The sequence below is a fragment of the Loxodonta africana genome, chromosome 9, assembly GCF_030014295.1.
Source record: "Loxodonta africana isolate mLoxAfr1 chromosome 9, mLoxAfr1.hap2, whole genome shotgun sequence".
Lineage (NCBI taxonomy): Eukaryota > Metazoa > Chordata > Mammalia > Proboscidea > Elephantidae > Loxodonta > Loxodonta africana.
In genome coordinates this window covers 10,156,464-10,172,979 of record NC_087350.1, presented here as the reverse complement: position 1 = coordinate 10,172,979, position 16,516 = coordinate 10,156,464, and the positions used below count along the sequence as shown (strand labels likewise).

At 40.1% G+C, this 16,516-nt stretch overlaps 1 protein-coding gene across 3 annotated transcripts in view; it reads right to left on the bottom strand.

Annotated features, from left to right (window-relative positions):
* The window catches only part of LOC100664503 (contactin-associated protein-like 3), a 361,706-nt gene that overhangs the window by 157,715 nt on the left and 187,475 nt on the right, over window positions 1-16,516 (bottom strand). For all 3 annotated transcript variants that reach the window (XM_064291046.1, XM_064291044.1, XM_064291045.1), the window contains one exon: window positions 1,046-1,195. In XM_064291046.1, coding sequence (XP_064147116.1) covers window positions 1,046-1,195 — 150 coding nt within the window. The remainder of the gene's footprint in view (window positions 1-1,045; window positions 1,196-16,516) is intronic.

Sequence of the window (16,516 nt, the reverse complement as noted above, 5' to 3'; positions counted from 1 at the left end):
CCAAGGAGGGCCTGGTAGATTCGAACTGCTGACATTTTGGTTAGCACCCATAGCACTTAACCACTACCCCATAGGTTGGAAGGCACTCAAAATAAACAGTGGCTTCAACAACGGATTCGAGCACACCTAGAATCTTGAAGATAGCACAGAACCAGGCAACATTTTGTTCTGTTGTACATGGGGTCATCATGAGTCGGAGCTGACTTCACGGCAACTAACAGCAACGACAAACCAATGAGAAGAAATATAAATAGTAAATTAAGTACATCTCTTGCTCTTTTGGATATAATGGTCCCCTTTTTTCTGTGTAGACAGTAGGTAGAGAAGGCTTCTCAAAGTTGAAAGTGCTACAGACCAACTGAGAGTGCTAGTAAAATACAGATTCTGGTAGAGAAGGTCCAGAGTGGGAACCTGCATTGCTAACGAGCTTCCTTCCAGGTGATGCTGATGCTGCTTGTTCATGAACTACTCTTTGAGTGATGAGGGTCTAGGCAGAGGGGGAGCCGAGAGACAGAATAAAAAGAACATCCATTATGTATGTGACAATAAAATCGGTCCATAAAATCCAAAGAAAAGGGTTATAAGGATCGCTTAGCATAGAAGGATTCCCTGTAACGAAGTTATAAAGGTAAGAAATACAGAGCAATGGCTTTCCATGTAGTACGCACATTAGAATCACCTGGAGAGCATCAGAAACCTCACTCAGCACCAGTTAAATGGAGTCTCTGGACGTGGAACCCAGGCATCAGCATTTTTAAGCATTCCAGGCTATTGCCATTTCAGTCACAGGGGAGAACAAGTGGTATGGAGTATACCCTATTTCAAACCAATCCCACTGATGTTTAAATAAGGCTACCTAGTAGACTTGCATTTTAGGCCATCATTTATCATCTTTGCCCACACAGCATTGCCACTGTCTATAACTAAAAGCAAAAATCAGTCCTTAGTATTAATTTTCATTAAAAAATGTCAGTTGCCTTAGAATGCAGGGGCCAAAAAGATAATGACTGTTTGATTGCCAATATAGCCTGTTCGTTTCACTTACCTCCCAAATAATAGATGTCTCCTGATTCAATCTGCATAGGCACCAGGAAATGGGCAACGGAGGCCGGGTCACTGTCCACTGTCACACTCAGCTGATTCTTTTTAGCAGATAAGGATACAGAATGCCACTGCCCATCATTTAATCCAGCACCTGGGGGTAAATAAAATGGGTTAAAAAAGATTCCTATAAACCCAAATCGGTTGCCGTTGAGTCGACTCCAATTCATGGAGATGCCATGTACATCAAAGTAGAACTGCTCCATAGGGTTTTCAATGGCTGATTTTTCAGGATGGACAGCCAGGCCATTCTTCCAAGGTGCCTCTGGGTAGACTTGAACTGTCAATATTTTGGTTAGCTGAAGAGCACTTTACTGTTTGCTCCGCCCAGAGACTCAGATGCCTATCAACAGGGCCAAAACCAAACCAAACCCAGTGCCATCAAGTCGATTCCGACTCATAGTGACCCTATTAAGTGTTTGAAAACACTGTGATACAGATGACTTGACAGCTGGCCTACCAAAGACCACCATGAACTCACCTGTTACCAACCCAAGTCAATTTAGCTGCCTGGGGCAATGGCAAATGTACCCTGGAGGATAGGTGGGGCCTCTCTGAGAGGTACATTTTTGGGGGAGAGGTTTATGATCAATCCGGGCTTACGCTGGAGGATTCTAAGGAGACAACGAGGTGCTCTGGAATCTTGGTAATTGTTCTCTAGGAAGAAGGCGTTATCCATGTCCATAGGAAGAGGGGCATGTTGAGTTAATTTTGTGTTTGCAGAGGGTCTTTGCCTCTGGCCCACCATAGTTGTGGAACAGCCTGTGTGATCCTTGTTTATTTTCTACAAAAATTGTTACACTCAGTTAGGATTATTATGGCCTACATGCCTACTGCCAGGGCTGTTTCTCACTTTCCCATCACTTAATTAGGTCAGATAAGATTAGATAGGAAAATAAATAAATAGAACAAAAGAAAGGGGAAAGATGAAAACAAGAACAGAGTTGAGACACTCTACATGGGAAATTAGACAATTATTTTCTTCCATTCCCAAGGCCTCAACAGAGAGAATAAAAGTTCCACAATTGATCCTGAACAATCCTGAAGTAATCTCAAACTTCCAATTACATGACATAGGTTATATTTCAGTCTCTCTAGGTAATTATTATTGAGGGATGCTGAGGAGCGCAGGTATTTTCACAGATACGAAAGCATGTAAATAAAATACTTTTTCTTACATTTGTGTGTTGTCATCATTTATAATAACGTTGGTAGACTATTTTAAAATATATCAAGTCAGTCTGGAAAAATACAATTTACATATTAATGAAACATGGAAATTCACAGAATATTGAGTTTAAAAAACTACATAAAATTGTGTGTGTATGTGTGTGTACTCAAGTTTTATGTATACATGGAAAGACTGGCAGGAAATATTCTTAAATGTTAACCTTAATTTTTGGAGGAGGTAATTGTATTTGTTTTCATTTTATTACATTCTTATGTTTTTTCTTTATTCTCCAAATTTGCTACAATAGACTTGAGCTATTGATGTATTGTTGTATTTAAAGACTAATATGAGTCCTCCTAAAGGAGTCGCTGTCTCTTGAATACATGAGATGAAATATCAATTTCTTCTCAGAGTGATGGACTGGACAGCAGCCACATGGCTGAATTGTCGACTGGCTACAAACTGTACCATGACACCAGCAACTCTCTTACAAGTTTACTAAGCAGGTTTTCCAATGAAAGAAAACTCGACACTGTGTAATGCAGGAGATCAAATCAGTGAAAAAACAGGTGTCCCAGGACACTAAGATGATTTTTGTTATTTTAGCTTCTACCAGGTTATTTTGTGGAAGCAAACAATCCCTAAATTTCAGTGAAAAGTAACTAAAGTTTATTTCTCGTCCTGGCTGTATTCCAGCTGGTCTTCCACTCTAAGCCAAGTGTTTTACTGATGTAGGGCCAAGGCTAAATGCGCCATCCCCATCTCTGTTTTATGACTGAGGAAAAATGGCACTGGGCAGAATCTTTCTTTATATATATAGACATATAGTGTGATATGTGTATAGTAAATACATAATGTGATATATCTATATTATGTGATATATATAAATATGTATAATAAAATATGTATTAAAAAAAACAAAAAAGTCATTGCTGTCAAGTCAATTCCAACTCCAAAGGGTTCCCAAGGAGCAGCTGGTTAATTCAAACTGGCAAACTTTTGGTTAGCAGCTGATCTTGTAACCACTGTCCCACCAGGATTCCAAATGTGTGTGTGTGTGTGTGTATATATATATCTTTAAATATACATGTATATAGAGAGAGATAATACTTGCCTTTTCAATATTGTCTACTTCCTACATGTACGATTCAGTGTCATTCATTAGGCCATTATCTTGTGCCACCACCACCACTCTGCCTTTCCAAATTTTCCCATCACTCTAACAGAAGCTCAGTGTCCCCTAAAGAATGTTGCCTCTTTTCCCTTCCCTCCCACTCTTGGTAACCACTAACAAACTTTGGTCTCTATGCATTTGCCTATTGTAGATATTTCATATTTGTAAGTGGGATCATAAAATATTTGTCCTTTTGTGGCTGACTTATTTAACTCGGCATGATGTTTTCAAGTTTCATCCATCTTGTGGCATGTATCAGTACTTCATTTCTCTTTATGGCTGAGTAATACGCCAATGTATATATGAACCACATTTTGTTCATTCATTCATCTGCTGGTGGACATTGAGGTTGTTCCCACCTTTTGGCTACTGGGAATAGTATGGTAATGAACACCGGTGTATACGTAACTGTTTGCGTTCCAAGGCTCTTGGGTACATACCTAGGAGTGGGACTGCTGGATCACAGGTAATTCTATGCTTAACTTTTTGAGGAACTGCAAAATTGTTTTCCATAGCCGCTGTCCCATTTTACCTTCCCACCCACAAAGGATGAAGGAACTGTTTTCCAAAGTGGCTATACCGTTTTATAGACCCACACTTGGTAGAATCTTGTTACAGCTCTTGAAACGTCTGCTCAGATGTGGCAAATGTCACTGCCACTTGCAGGCCATTGGCCAAAATGAGTCACATGGCCACACCTGACATCAAGGAGGGAAAAAATTCCATTCCTCCACAGGGAACCACTGCAACTCAGGCAATAGTGGACAGAGCTGTATGCTTCTCTTAAAGAGGGGCAGGGGTAGTGAATAACTTTAGGAAAGCAATGGTGCAGTAGTTAAGAGCTCAGCTGCTAATCAAAAGGTCAGCAGTTCAAACCCACCAGCTGCTCCTTGAAACCCTGTGAGACAGTTCTACTCTGTTCTATAGGGTCTCTATGAGTCAGAATCGAATGAACAATGGGTTTGTTTTTGGGGGGAGTTTTAGAAAAGCAAAGGCATTTACTCACTTAAAAAGATGAAATGGTGGTTGCTTGGTTTTTTAAATCTCATTTCTGAGCACTTGCTAATGAGCCTCTAATCTGACCTTCCTGGGGAATGTCTCAATATATCTAATTTATCTTACAACTGATGAAGGTATAGACTGTTTATAGCCGAAGACAGGTCAACCTGCAGAAACAAACCAAACCCATTGCCATCGAGCTGATTCTGACTCATAGCGACCCTACAGGACAGGGTTGAACTACGCCATAGGGCTTCCAAGGAGTGCCTGGTGAATTCAAACTGCCGACCTTTTGGTTAGCAGCCATAGCTCCTAACCACTAAGCCACCACGGTTTTCAACCTGCAGAAAGTATGTTATTATTTTATAGCACAGCAGAGATGTTAGTCCTGAAGTACATATGATTGTATTTCCTGTAGAAAGCTAACCAGCATTATATCTAATTTAATATCTTACTTTGGTATTCCTTGTCCAATAAATAATAAAATCCATGTACTTCACATACTCTTCAAACTAACTTTTTCCTTTCTGCTTGATCGTTCATTAATGACTTAGAAATAGGTTCGTGACTCCCTTATATGGGAAATAAGTTTGTAGCATGACCCAGAAGGTCATAGATGCTGGTTCTAAAACCAGTTACAGCTTCTGTTTTTCTTAGGCTGTTAAATACTAGTTATGATAATTTCCAACACCGGTTTTCAGGTAGGGGTTATTTTAAAGTAACTAAGGTTACTATCCCCCCAAAAAATTCACTGCCCTAGAGTCAATTCTGGCAGGACAGAGCAGAACTGCCCCACAGGGTTTCCAAAGCTATAAATCTTTACAAAAGCAGACTGCCACATCCTTCTCTCACGGAGTGGCTACTGGGAACTAACCACTGACCTTCTGGTTAGCAGTCAAGTGTTTTAACCACTGCAAATTCAGGACTCCAAAGTTACTATAGCTCTTTGATATGTACGTGTGTAGACTCTCACATTTTGTGTTATCGTTGTGAAGCCAAACAAAGTTTTCCAAGAATCAAAACTGGTTTGGTTCATGAGAGATAATGAGAAGAAGCTGAAAACTAGAATATAAAGAATCTAGGTTAGACATTTATAACATATTTTATGCAGCAGGAGTTGACCCTGGAATAGAATCCTGAAAGAAGTTCTGTAATCCTAGAGCTAAGTGAATGAAAAACAACAAAAATCTCTAAAGGTTACTTTCAGCCTAAGTTAGTATTTCCAGCCTGTGAGTTAGTTATATTGCATGACTGTCACTATAACAAGCATATTCACTTAAGGGCTGACATTAAAATCAATATAATTTGAAACAGTGAAATCTGTTCCTAGTCCTTTCCCTATATTTATTTAACCTTATCTATCATCTGTATCTATCTATCTATCTGTCTGTCTTTCTAATTTAATCTTATCTGCCTACCTACCTAGTGTGTAAAGTTATTTTCATGTGGGAACCTGCAGAAGGTACTCCGGAATCTTTTAGAATTTGTAATAGACGTCATTTGCCTACATAACAAAAGACTATTTTCAATAAAATTTTTCATTGTAATATAAATTAAAATGTCTGCATTTATACTAATTTTCTGCACCTGTATATTATAAAGCTGCTATCCATAAGGTTTTCACTGGCTACTTCCCCCCCCCCACCCCGAAGTATATCTCCAGGTCCTTCTTCCTAGTCTGTCTCAGTCTGGAAGCTCAGCTGAAACCTGCCCACCATGGGTGACCCTCCTGCTGTTTGAAATACCAGTGGCATTACTTCTAGCCTTATAACAACACACGATCCACCACAGTATGACAAACTGACAAACAGGTGACCACCAATGACAGCAACAGATGAGTTGTGGAAGGACATCACACATGAAGAAAGCAAAAGGTCTTGAAAAAGACAAGAAAGAAAGAAAAGACCAAAATGGATGTCAGAATAGGCTCTGAAACTTTCTCTTAAAACTAGAGGAGTTAAAGCAAATGGGAGAAATGATGAAGTAAAAGAGCTGAAAAGGAGATTTCAAAGGATGGCTCAAGAAGACAAAGCAAAATATTATAACAAAATGTGCAATGACCTGAAGTAAGAAAACTTAACATTTCTCAGGCTGAAAGTTGCAATACTGAAGGATTCTATGGGCAAAAAATTGAATGATGTAGGAAGAACCAAAAGAAGATGGAAGGAATACACAGAGCCACTGTGCCAAAAAGAATTGGTAGACATTCACTCATTTCAGGAGGTAGCATATGATCATTGGTACTGAAGGAAGTTTCAAGGCTCCAGGAACTGAAAAAATATCAGTTGAGATGCTTCAACAAATGGATGCAACATCGAAAGCACACACTTGTCTAAGCCAAGAAATTAAGAAGACAAAAAAAAAAAAAAAAGAGATTTGGAAAATAGCTATCTGGCCAACTGACTGGAAGAGATCTGTATTAATGTCCACTGAAAAGAAAGGTAATGGAAGGAAATGTGCAAATTATCGAAAAATATCATTAATATCACATGCAAGCAGTATTTTACTGAAGATAATTCAAAAACAACTGTAGCCATACGTCAAAAGGGAATTATCAGAAATTCAAGCCGGATTCAGAAGAGGATGTGGAATGAGAGGTATCACTGCTGATGTCAAATAGATCTTGGCTGAAAGCAGAGAATATCAGAAAGATGTTTACCTGTGTTTTACCGACTATGCAAAGGCATTTGACTATGTGGATCGTAACAAATTATGGATAACATTGCAATGAGTGGGAATTCCAGAACGCTTAATGTGCTCATGCTGAACCTGTACATAGACAAGAGGCAGTCATTCAAAAAGAACAAGGGGATACTGTGTGGTTTAAAATCAGAAAAGGTGTGTGGCAGGGTTGTACCCTTTCACCACACTTAGTCAATCTATATGCTGAGCAAATGATTTGAGAAGCTGAATTATATAAGAAGTACACAGAATCAGGATTGGAGGAAGATTCACTAATAACCTGCAATATACAGATGACACAAACTTGCTTGCCGAAGTGAAGACAACTTGAAGCACTTATTGATGAAGATCAAAGACTACAACCTTCTGTATGGATTACACCTCAACATAAAGAAAACAAAAATTGGAGGCGGAGCCAAGATGGCGGACTAGGCAGACGCTACCTCGGATCCCTCTTACAACAAAGACACGGAAAAACAAGTGAATCGATCACATACATAACAATCTACGAACCCTGAACAACAAACACAGATTTAGAGACGGAGAATGAACTAATACGGGGAAGCAGCGATTGTTTCCAGAGCCTGGAGCCAGTGTACCAGTCAGGTATGGCACAAGCACAGAGAGCTGCTCCACCCCCCTGAATTAACCCCGGGAGGGGGACCAGCCGGTTCCGCGGGCGGCATGGGACGCAGCCGGTAGGAGAAGTCCCCGGGAGGCAGTGACTGGTCTTGGAGCAGGAAGAGCAGCATCCCAGCCGGGGAACCGTCCCGCCGGGATTTGGACTGGACGCAGGTACGGCATAAACATGGAGAGCTGCTCCACCCCCCTGAACTAACCCCAGGAAGAGGCCCAGCCGGGTCGCGCGGGCGGCGTGGGACGCAGCCGCTAGGAGAAGTCCCCGGGAGGCAGCGACTGGTATTGGAGCGGGGAGAACAGCGTCCCAGCCGGGACACTCGGTCACGGCACAAGCACGGGAAGCTGCTCCACCCATCTGAACCAACCCCGGGATGAGGCCCAACTGGTTCGCGGGAAAGGCACGGCCACGCGGCTGGAGGGACGAGAAGTCCCCGGGAGGCAGCGACTGATTTTGGAGTCAAGAGTGCACCGTCCCAGTAGGGGAGCCTTGACGCTGGGCGTGGGGCTGGAAGCGGAGGATCTGACCGTGACTCCAGCGGGCCAGACCCCCCGGGGGCAATCTCCACACAGCCAGCACACATAGGCGACGCGCCCCGCGGGAATCTCAGATATAATAGTCATTCCAAGCAAGACAAGCAACTCTGGCTATATTCTGAGGTGCTACTCTCCTGTCTCTCTGTTCCCTCCCCCACCCTCCCCAGGCGGCTTCATTAGCATCCGAATAGCCTGAGCCAGAGGGAGAACTCTTATAGGGATCTGACTGCATTTTTTTTTTAGCAGATATTCTGGAAAAACTAGTTTCCCAGTGATGGCTCGGAGACAGCAGTCCATATCAAACCACTTAAAGAAGCAGACCATGACAGCTTCTCCAAGCCCCAAACAAAAGAATCAAAATCTTTCCCAAATGAAGATACAATCCTGGAAATATCAGATACAGAATATAAAAAACTAATTTACAGAATGCTTAAAGATATCACAAATGAAATTAGGATAACTGCAGAAAAAGCCAAGGAACACACTGATAAAACTGTTGAAGAACTCAAAAAAATTATTCAAGAACATAGTGGAAAAATTAATAAGTTGCAAGAATCCATAGAGAGACAACATGTAGAAATCCAAAAGATTAACAATAAAATTACAGAATTAGACAATGCAATAGGAAGTCAGAGGAGCAGACTCGAGCAATTAGAATGCAGACTGGGACATCTGGAGGACCAGGGAATCAACACCAACATAGCTGAAAAAAAATCAGATAAAAGAATTAAAAAAAATGAAGAAACCCTAAGAATTATGTGGGACTCTATCAAGAAGGATAACCTGCAGGTGACTGGAGTCCCAGAACAGGGAGGGGAGACAGAAAACACAGAGAAAATAGTTGAAGAACTCCTGACAGAAAACTTCCCTGACATCATGAAAAACGAAAGGATATCTATGCAAGATGCTCATCGAACCCCATTTAAGATTGATCCAAAAAGAAAAACACCAAGACATATTGTCATCAAACTCACCAAAACCAAAGATAAACAGAAAATTTTAAAAGCAGCCAGGGAGAAAAGAAAGGTTTCCTTCAAGGGAGAATCAATAAGAATAAGTTCAGACTACTCAGCAGAAACCATGCAGGCAAGAAGGGAATGGGACGACATGTACAGAACACTGAAGGAGAAAAACTGCCAACCAAGGATCATATATCCAGCAAAACTCTCTCTGAAATATGAAGGCGAAATTAAGATATTTACAGACAAACACAAGTTTAGAGAATTTACAAAAACCAAACCAAAGCTACAAGAAATACTAAAGGATATTCTTTGGTCGGAGAACCAATAATATCAGATACCAGCACAACACAAGGTCACAAAACAGAACGTCCTGATATCAACTCATATACGGAAATCACACAAACAAACAAATTAAGATTAATTAAAAAAAAAAATACACATAACAGGGAATCATGGAAGTCAATAGGTAAAAGATCACAATAATCAAAAAGAGGGACTAAATACAGGAGGCATTGAACTGCCATACGGAGAGTGATACAAGGCGATATAGAACAATACAGGTTAGGTTTTTACTTAGAAAAATAGGGGTAAATAATAAGGTAACCACAAAAAGGTATAACAACTCTATAACTCAAGATAAAAGCCAAGAAAAACGTAACGACTCAACTAACATAAAGTCAAACACTATGAAAATGAGGATCTCACAATTTACTAAGAAAAACGCCTCAGCACAAAAAAGTATATAGAAAAATGAAATTGTCAACAACACACATAAAAAGGCATCAAAATGACAGCACTAAAAACTTATTTATCTATAATTACCCTGAATGTAAATGGACTAAATGCACCAATAAAGAGACAGAGAGTCACAGACTGGATAAAGAAACACAATCCATCTATATGCAGCCTACAAGAGACACACCTTAGACTTAGAGACACAAACAAACTAAAACTCAAAGGATGGAAAAAAGTATATCAAGCAAACAATAAGCAAAAAAGAAGAGGAGTAGCAATATTAATTTCTGACAAAATAGACTTTAGACTTAAATCAGCCACAAAGGATAAAGAAGGACAGTATATAATGATAAAAGGGACAATAGATCAGGAAGACATAACCATATTAAATATATATGCACCCAATGACACGGCTGCAAGACACATAAATCAAATTTTAACAGAATTGAAAAGTGAGATAGACACCTCCACAATTATAGTAGGAGACTTCAACACACCACTTTCGGAGAAGGACAGGACATCCAGTAAGAAGCTCAATAGAGACACGGAAGATCTAATTACAACAATCAACCAACTTGACCTCATTGACTTCTACAGAACTCTCCACCCAACTGCTGCAAAATATACTTTTTTTTCTAGTGCACATGGAACATTCTCTAGAATAGACCACATATTAGGTCATAAAACAAACCTTTGCAGAGTCCAAAACATCGAAATATTACAAAGCATCTTCTCAGACCATAAGGCAATAAAACTAGAGATGAATAACAGAAAAACTAGGGAAAAGAAATCAAATACTTGGAAAATGAACAATACCCTCCTGAAAAAAGACTGGGTTATAGAAGACATCAAGGAGGGAATAAGGAAATTCATAGAAAGCAATGAGAATGAAAATACTTCCTATCCAAACCTCTGGGACACAGCAAAAGCAGTGCTCAGAGGCCAATTTATATCAATAAATGCACACATACAAAAAGAAGAAAGAGCCAAAATCAGAGAACTGTCCCGACAACTTGAACAAATAGAAATTGAGCAACAAAAGAATCCATCAGACACCAGAAGAAAACAAACAATAAAAATTAGAGCTGAACTAAATGAATTAGAGAACAGAAAAACAATTGAAAGAACTAACAAAGCCAAAAGCTGGTTCTTTGAAAAAATTAACAAAAATGATAAACCATTGGCTAGACTGACTAAAGAAATACAGGAAAGGAAACAAATAACCCGAATAAGAAACGAGAAGGATCACATCACAACAGAACCAAATGAAATTAAAAGAATCATTTCAGATTATTATGAAACATTGTACTCTAACAAATTTGAAAACCTAGGAGAAATGGATGAATTCCCGGAAAAACACTACCTACCTAAACTAACACATTCAGAAGTAGAACAACTAAATAGACCCATAACAAAAAAAGAGATTGAAACGGTAATCAAAAAACTTCCAACAAAAAAAAGCCCTGGTCCGGATGGCTTCACTGCAGAGTTCTACCAAACTTTCAGAGAAGAGTTAACACCACTACTTCTGAAGGTATTCCAAAGCATAGAAAATGACGGAATACTACCCAACTCATTCTATGAAGCCACCATCTCCCTGATACCAAAACCAGGTAAAGACATTACAAAAAAAGAAAATTATAGACCTATATCCCTCATGAACATTGATGCAAAAATCCTCAACAAAATTCTAGCCAATAGAATCCAACAACACATCAAAAAAATAATTCACCATGATCAAGTGGGATTTACACCAGGTATGCAAGGCTGGTTTAATATCAGAAAAACCATTAATGTAATCCATCACATAAATAAAACAAAAGACAAAAACCACATGATCTTATCAATTGATGCAGAAAAGGCATTTGACAAAGTCCAACACCCATTTATGATAAAAACTCTTACCAAAATAGGAATTGAAGGAAAATTCCTCAACATAATAAAGGGCATCTATGCAAAGCCAACAGCCAATATCACTCTAAATGGAGAGAACCTGAAAGCATTTCCCTTGAGAACGGGAACCAGACAAGGATGCCCTTTATCACCGCTCTTATTCAACATCGTGCTGGAAGTCCTAGCCAGGGCAATTAGGCTAGACAAAGAAATAAAAGGTATCCGGATTGGCAAGGAAGAAGTAAAGTTATCACTATTTGCAGATGACATGATTATATACACAGAAAACCCTAAGGAATCCTGCAGAAAACTACTGAAACTAATAGAAGAGTTTGGAAGAGTCTCAGGTTATAAAATAAACATACAAAAATCTCTCAGGTTATAAAATAAACATACAAAAATCACTTGGATTCCTCTACACCAACAAAAAGAACACCGAAGAGGAAATAACCAAATCAATACCATTCACAGTAGCCCCCAAGAAGATAAGATACTTAGGAATAAATCTTACCAAGGATGTAAAAGACCTATACAAAGAAAACTACAAAGCTCTACTACAAGAAATTCAAAAGGACATACTTAAGTGGAAAAACATACCCTGCTCATGGATAGGAAGACTTAACATAGTAAAAATGTCTATTCTACCAAAAGCCATCTATCCATTTAACGCACTTCCGATCCAAATTCCAATGTCATATTTTAAGGGGATAGAGAAACAAATCACCAATTTCATATGGAAGGGAAAGAAGCCCCGGATAAGCAAAGCACTACTGAAAAAGAAGAAGAAAGTGGGAGGCCTCACTTTACCTGACTTCAGAACCTATTATACAGCCACAGTAGTCAAAACAGCCTGGTACTGGTACAACAACAGGCACATAGACCAATGGAACAGAATTGAGAACCCAGACATAGATCCATCCATGTATGAGCAGCTGATATTTGACAAAGGACCAGTGTCAATTAATTGGGGAAAAGATAGCCTTTTTAACAAATGGTGCTGGCATAACTGGATATTCATTTGCAAAAAAATGAAACAGGACCCATACCTCACACCATGCACAAAAACTAACTCCAAGTGGATCAAAGACCTAAACATAAAGACTAAAACGATAAAGATCATGGAAGAAAAAATTGGGACAACCCTAGGAGCCCTAATACAAGGTATAAACAGAATACAAAACATGATGAAGAGAAACCCAATAACTGGGAGCTCCTAAAAATCAAACACCTATGCTCATCTAAAGACTTCTCCAAAAGAGTAAAAAGACCACCTACAGATTGGGAAAGAATTTTCAGCTATGACATCTCCGACCAGTGCCTGATCTCTAAAATCTACATGATTGTGTCAAAACTCAACCACAAAAAGACAAACAACCCAATCAAGAAGCGGGCAAAGGATATGAACACACATTTCACTAAAGAAGATATTCAGGCAGCCAACAGATACATGAGAAAATGCTCTCGATCATTAGCCATTAGAGAAATGCAAATTAAAACTACGATGAGATTTCATCTCACACCAGCAAGGCTGGCATTAATCCAAAAAACACAAAATAATAAATGTTGGAGAGGCTGCGGAGAGATTGGAACTCTTATACACTGCTGGTGGGAATGTAAAATGGTACAACCACTTTGGAAATCTATCTGGCGTTATCTTAAACACTTAGAAATAGAACTACCATACAACCCAGAAATCCCACTCCTCGGAATATACCCTAGAGATACAAGAGCCTTCATACAAACAGATATATGCACATCCATGTTTATTGCAGCTCTGTTTACAATAGCAAAAAGTTGGAAGCAACCAAGGTGTCCATCAACAGATGAATGGGTAAATAAATTGTGGTATATTCACACAATGAAATACTACGCATCGATAAAGAACAGTGACAAATCTCTGAAACATTTCATAACATGGAGGAACCTGGAAGGCATTATGCTGAGCGAAATTAGTCAGAGGGAAAAGGACAAATATTGTGTAAGACCACTATTATAAAATCTCGAGAAATAGTAAACCTGAGAAGAACACATACTTTTGTGGTTACGAGGAGGGGAGGGAGGGAGGGTGGGAGAGGGTTTTTTATTGATTAATCAGTAGATAAGAACTGCTTTAGGTGAAGGGAAAGACAACACTCAATACATGGAAGGTCAGCTCAATTGGACTGGACCAAAAGCAAAGAAGTTTCCGGGATAAAATGAATGCTTCAAAGGTCAGCGGAGCAAGCGTGGGGGTCTGGGGACCATGGTTTGCAGGGACTTCTAAAGTCAATTGGCAAAATAATTCTATTATGAAATCATTCTGCATCCTACTTTGAAATATGGCGTCTGGGGTCTTAAATGCTAACAAGCGGCCATCTAAGATGCATCAATTGGTCTCAACCCACCTGGAGCAAAGGAAAAGGAAGAACACCAAGGCCACACGACAACTAAGAGCCCAAGAGACAGAAAGGGCCACATGAACCAGAGACCTATATCATCCTGAGACCAGAAGAACTAGTTGGTGCCCGGCCACAATCGATGACTGCCCTGACAGGGAGCACAGCAGAGGACCCCTGAGGGAGCAGGAGATCAGTGGGATACAGACCCCAAATTCTCATAAAAAGACCAAACTTAATGGTCTGACTGAGACTAGAGGAATCCCGGCGGCCATGCTCCCCAGACCTTCTGTTGGCACAGGACAGGAACCATCCCCGAAGACAACTCATCAGACATGAAAGGGACTGGTCAGCGGGTGGGAGAGAGACGCTGATGAAGAGTGAGCTAATTATATCAGGTGGACACTTGAGATTGTGTTGGCAACTCTTGTCTGGAGGGGGGATGGGAGGATAGAGAGAGAGGGAAGCCGGCAAAATTGTCAAGAAAGGAGAGCCTGAAAGGGCTGACTCAAGAGGGGGAGAGCAAGTGGGAGTAGGGAGTGAGATGTATGTAAACTTATATGTGACAGACTGATTGGATTTGTAAACGTTCACTTGAAGCTTAATAAAAGTTATAAAAAAAAAAAAAGAAAACAAAAATTCTCACAACTGGGCCAATAAGCAACATCATGATAAACAGAGAAAATAAGTTGTCAAGGATTTCCTTTTACTTGGATCCACAGTCAATGCCCATGAGATCAGCACTGCATTTGGCAAAGCGACACATTGCTTTGGGCAAATCTGTCACTTTGTTGACTAAGGTGCACCTGACCCAAGCCATAGTCTTTTCAACTGCCTCACGTGCATGTGAAAGACAATGAATAAGGAAGACCGAAGAAGAACTGATGCACTTTAATTATGGTGCTGGCAAAGAATATCGACTATACCACAGACTTTCTGAAGAATGAACAAATCTGCCTTGGAAGAAGTACAGCCAGAATGATCCGTAGAAGTGAGGACGGGGAAGACAGACATGTCATGAGGAAGTACCAATCCCTGGAGAAGGACATCATGCACAGGGTAAAGCAGAGGGTCAGTGAAAAAGAGGAAGACCCTCAATGAGATGGATTCACACAGTGGCTACAACAATGGCCTCAAACACACCTACTCCTGTGAGGATGGCGCAGGACCATGCAATGTTTCGGTCTGTTTTACATAAAGTCACTATGAATCGGAACCTACTCAATGGGAGCCAACAATAGCATATTATAAAGAGGATAATTTTTAATCCTTTGTTTCTTATTTGTTTGTTTTTGATATGTCCTCAACTCTTCTCACTTCTAGCCATGAAAAGACAGCCCGTTTTCTTGGCAACACCACTGTAAAAGAATGGATTGAGAACAGAAAGTAGTAGATTATTATTTATTTGTGATAGTATTACAATGATGCGACATTCCTCCATCCTTCAGGCTTCTCTCTGAATGGTGTGATGGTTGTGGCACTAGCTGTGGAATAATAACAACTAAAACTTATTGAGTTGTTGCTGCTTGATGGGCACTGTGCTAAGAGGCTTATATGCATTATGCTATTGGATTCTTACCACCACTCCTATTAGTCTCCTTTAAAGATAAGAACCCTGAGGATTTGGGATAGCGAGTGCTTATCAAAGGCTATCAGCCAGTTCAGTGCAGGGGCAGATCTGGAAACACGCATGGACCTCCCACACACACTCCTTTCTTGTTTAGGCCAAATAATTTACTCTGTTAATAGCAGGGAACAATGACCATGACTCTAAGGACAATTCGAAACAGATGGAATTGTATCTTTAAAAATTTAATCGGTGAACACACACACACAGCTTTTTCCTCTCCCGCTATTGTTCTTACCAGTGGCCACAGAGTCAACCCCGACTTATGGGGACCCCAGGTGTGTGAGAATAGAATGGTGCTCCACAGGGCTTTCAATGGCTGCTTTTCTGGAGAAAAATCATCAGGCCTTTTTTCCAAGGCACCTCTGAGTGGGCTCGAACCTCCAACCTTTCACTGAGCAGCTGAAAGCATTAAACTGTTTGCACCACCAGGGACTCTCTTTTGCTCTGTTTCCAACGTCCTCTTTCCTTGGCACTGAGTCTATAAACACACATACGAAACCCAAAAAGCCCACTGACATCAAGTCGAATCTGACTTATGAGACTTATATGTCCGTATAGGACAGATTAGGACTGCCCCATAAGGTTTCCAAGGCTGTAATCTTTACAGAAGCAGATTGCCAC